At 36.9% G+C, this 3,160-nt stretch overlaps 1 protein-coding gene across 1 annotated transcript; it reads right to left on the bottom strand.

Moving 5' to 3' along the window:
- Positions 1-2,553, bottom strand: LOC119838766 (RUN and FYVE domain-containing protein 1-like). The gene is made up of 7 exons (XM_038364909.1): positions 2,542-2,553; positions 2,401-2,495; positions 2,098-2,209; positions 1,478-1,588; positions 1,097-1,190; positions 898-1,016; positions 1-207 (listed from the first exon to the last, which is right to left on the bottom strand). Exons 1-7 carry the CDS (start codon positions 2,551-2,553, stop codon positions 1-3), a joined length of 750 nt encoding a protein of 249 aa, XP_038220837.1.
- Between the last annotated feature and the right edge of the window lie 607 nt (positions 2,554-3,160).

Below are 3,160 nucleotides of genomic sequence, written 5' to 3'. Positions count from 1 at the left end.
TTAGGTGATACTCAGTATAACGTTTAATACCACATTTATTTGAAAGAGCGCAACCAACCTGCAGTGCGCAAGGAGCAGCGCGCAGTGTTCCCTCGCGGCGCGCAGGTCGCGCTGCAGCGCGCGCAGGCGCCGCCGGCTCTCGCGCAGCTGCGAGCGGCAGCAGCGCACCTGCTCGCTCAGCCTGCTCACCTCTTCGCGCACCGAGCTCTGCGGACGTTTTATCCGTTACACACTCATATCACCATTTCTAATAAGAAACTTTTCATGCTATGTTTATATGTTACTAGCTGCACCCGGCAAACGCTGTTCTGCCTTACTCTTATCATTTAGGGGTGTGAAAAATAGATGTTAGCCGATTCTCAGACCTACCCAATATGCTTACCAAATTTCAGAGGAATCGGTCAAGCCGTTTCGGAGGAGTATAGAGACTAACATTGTGACACGAGAATTTTATATATAAGACTAGCTGCGCCCCGCGGTTTCACCCGCGTAAGTCCGTATCCCGTAGGAATATCGGGATAAAAAATAGATGTTGGCCGATTCTCAGACCTACCCAATATGCTTACCAAATTTCAGAGGAATCGGTCAAGCCGTTTCGGAGGAGTATGGCAACGAAAACTGTGACACGAGAATTTTATATATATAAAAGATATTTTTGGTTATTTATATATTGGGTTCAGACCTTAATCCACCACTCGTGCGAAAATTTACAAGCATGACTAAACTCTTTCTAAACTGGTTCAATAAATCATGTATAAATGTCATAAAGAGAAAAAATTGACTAATTAATATTATGTTATATATTTTTACTAAAATTTCAAGTGCCGTATACAAATGTTTACTAAAATAATCTTACTGATTAATAGATAAGGATATAATACACAATTTCCAACTCACATCCTTGGCTACATGGTTGGAGTTTTCAAGCGTTTCTTTCAATTCATCAATTGTTGCTTCATGTTGCTGACACGTTCGCTGAACTTTGGCCAATTCTGTTGTTTTCTCATCTAGTAACCCTGGATATGTGAACAAACTTTGATGTATTAAGGGTAACTTATACGACTATTGAACTAAGAAGAACGATGATGCCAGTTACCTTTAACTTCCTTCAACTCAGCAGTCAATCGTTCGCAGGATTCCTCTTGCGAAGCTTTGTCCAGGTTATATATTTGTTGTCTGATGCGGTTTAGCTGGAAATAATGTTTTTAATTAAGGAGTCTATTTGTCTATATATCGCAATGTATTCGGATAACGTGGTTTTATTTGTGAGAAGAAAACTGAATGCTAGTGTAAATAAATTAATGTAACTGTTCAATCAATAAATCAATAAACAACTAAATTGCCTGCAAATTGTAAGAATTAGACCAAAGAAATGTCACACGGGAGGCATCTGATTTCAAATAAAAAAAAGATATCATAATCGGTTCACCATATCGAAAGTTTTGAGGAAACAAAGACAAAACAAATACAGACGTACCTCATACTCCTTTTCTTGTATCTGTTGCTGGTAACGCTTATCAACGTTCTCCTTGTCTTCAAGCGCCTCCTCCAAGTCAATCACTCTCTGCTGCAATTTATTTATTTCTACCTGCAATTTGTAACTGCATGTTACCTGCTTGTATAGTAAGGAAAAATAAACTAATTTTATATTGGAACTAGCTTTCCAACCGCGGCTTCTCTCGTGTAGTCCAAGGAAATGCCCATGAGAAAACTAGCCTATATTAATCTATAGCAACTGTCTCCATAAATCATATAAAAATGAAAACATGTTAGTAGTTATTATGCACCAGCAAGATTTTTTATTTATTTTCCTTACCATTAGGGTTGCCTGGCAGATACTGTCGTCAGCGATAAGGCAGCCTTTTGTAGGAAATAAAATGATTTTAAAGTTTATCAGCGCATTATCCACATCACCCCGCTTGAAACGGTGAACGAATACATCGTGAGGAAACCGGCATGTCGAAGAATAAAAAGTTCGACGACACGTGACATCTGCCAACCCGCACTTGGCCAGCGTGCTGGATTATAGCCAGTCCAATAAATATTTTTTCATTAATTCATTTTAAGTCTGGCTTAATTATTTCATGCATAATTTACCTCGTTCATTTCATTTTGATGCCGCAGTCTTATATTTTCTTCTTCCAAACCACACGTGCATTCGCCCTTCAAACAAATACGTAAATGGGTAAGAACATAACGTGCAAAAACTCTGCAATAGCAAATTTTAACTTCGTCTTTAACTATATTATTATGTTTAAAAAAACGTGTTATGTGTCTGAATTTCCGACTAATCAAATCATCAAAAAATATATACATATTTTGATGACAATTTTGAGACCATTCGTACAAATAATTCCCTCATAGGATAGTGATCCTTAAGACTTGTAGCATAAGGGTCACCGTACAGTGAGCATCTCCTTGAGCGTGTGCAGCTTCGCCGCGATGTGCGCCAGGTCGCCGCTCAGCGGGCCCTCCTCGCCGCGCTCCCACACCCCCTAGCGGATAATCAAACGACATTCAGGTTTAAATCTTTATTTGTACACAATACACCATGCTGTTTATACAACTTATAATAAAAAACAACACAAACAAACAAAATTCGTATATAATACAATATTATAAAGGTTGTTGTTTTTCCGATGGTACTTAAACAAACGTAAGTTGAAAAAAATATATATCGACGCTCAATTAAATACACACAGTTTATGTTAAAAGCAGTAGTATAGTATCCGAATGGAAATTCATTTAAAGACAAGGAACAGAATAGTCACTTAAGTTAGTTAGGTAGGAAAAAAAGTTAGAACTACAAACAATTAATTGATTATATGTAAACTTATATAACATAGTTTTTAATATAACTCATTCATTTATGAGATTTTAGATCGTTAAGCATGCCACATCTTAACTTATCAATAATATCAAATACCGAATCGTTGTTGGAGCTGTTTAAGAAATTAGATATTTCTGCCTTCAAGTTTTCGACCTCCACAGCTATCTCCTAAAACAAAGGAAATTATCGTTAAGTTATTTTTTTCTAATTTAAAGAATAATTAATAAGAAATAAATACGGATAGTATTTAATTGACCAGCACAATTAAATATCAAATAAACCATATGTCGGTGGTTCAAATCTGTCTCGAAGGACCAAAATGTCGAATTT

This window comes from Zerene cesonia, chromosome 1 (genome assembly GCF_012273895.1).
Source record: "Zerene cesonia ecotype Mississippi chromosome 1, Zerene_cesonia_1.1, whole genome shotgun sequence".
NCBI lineage: Eukaryota > Metazoa > Arthropoda > Insecta > Lepidoptera > Pieridae > Zerene > Zerene cesonia.
The sequence above is the reverse complement of the archived record's forward strand: the minus strand, read 5'-3'. Positions and strand labels throughout refer to the sequence as shown.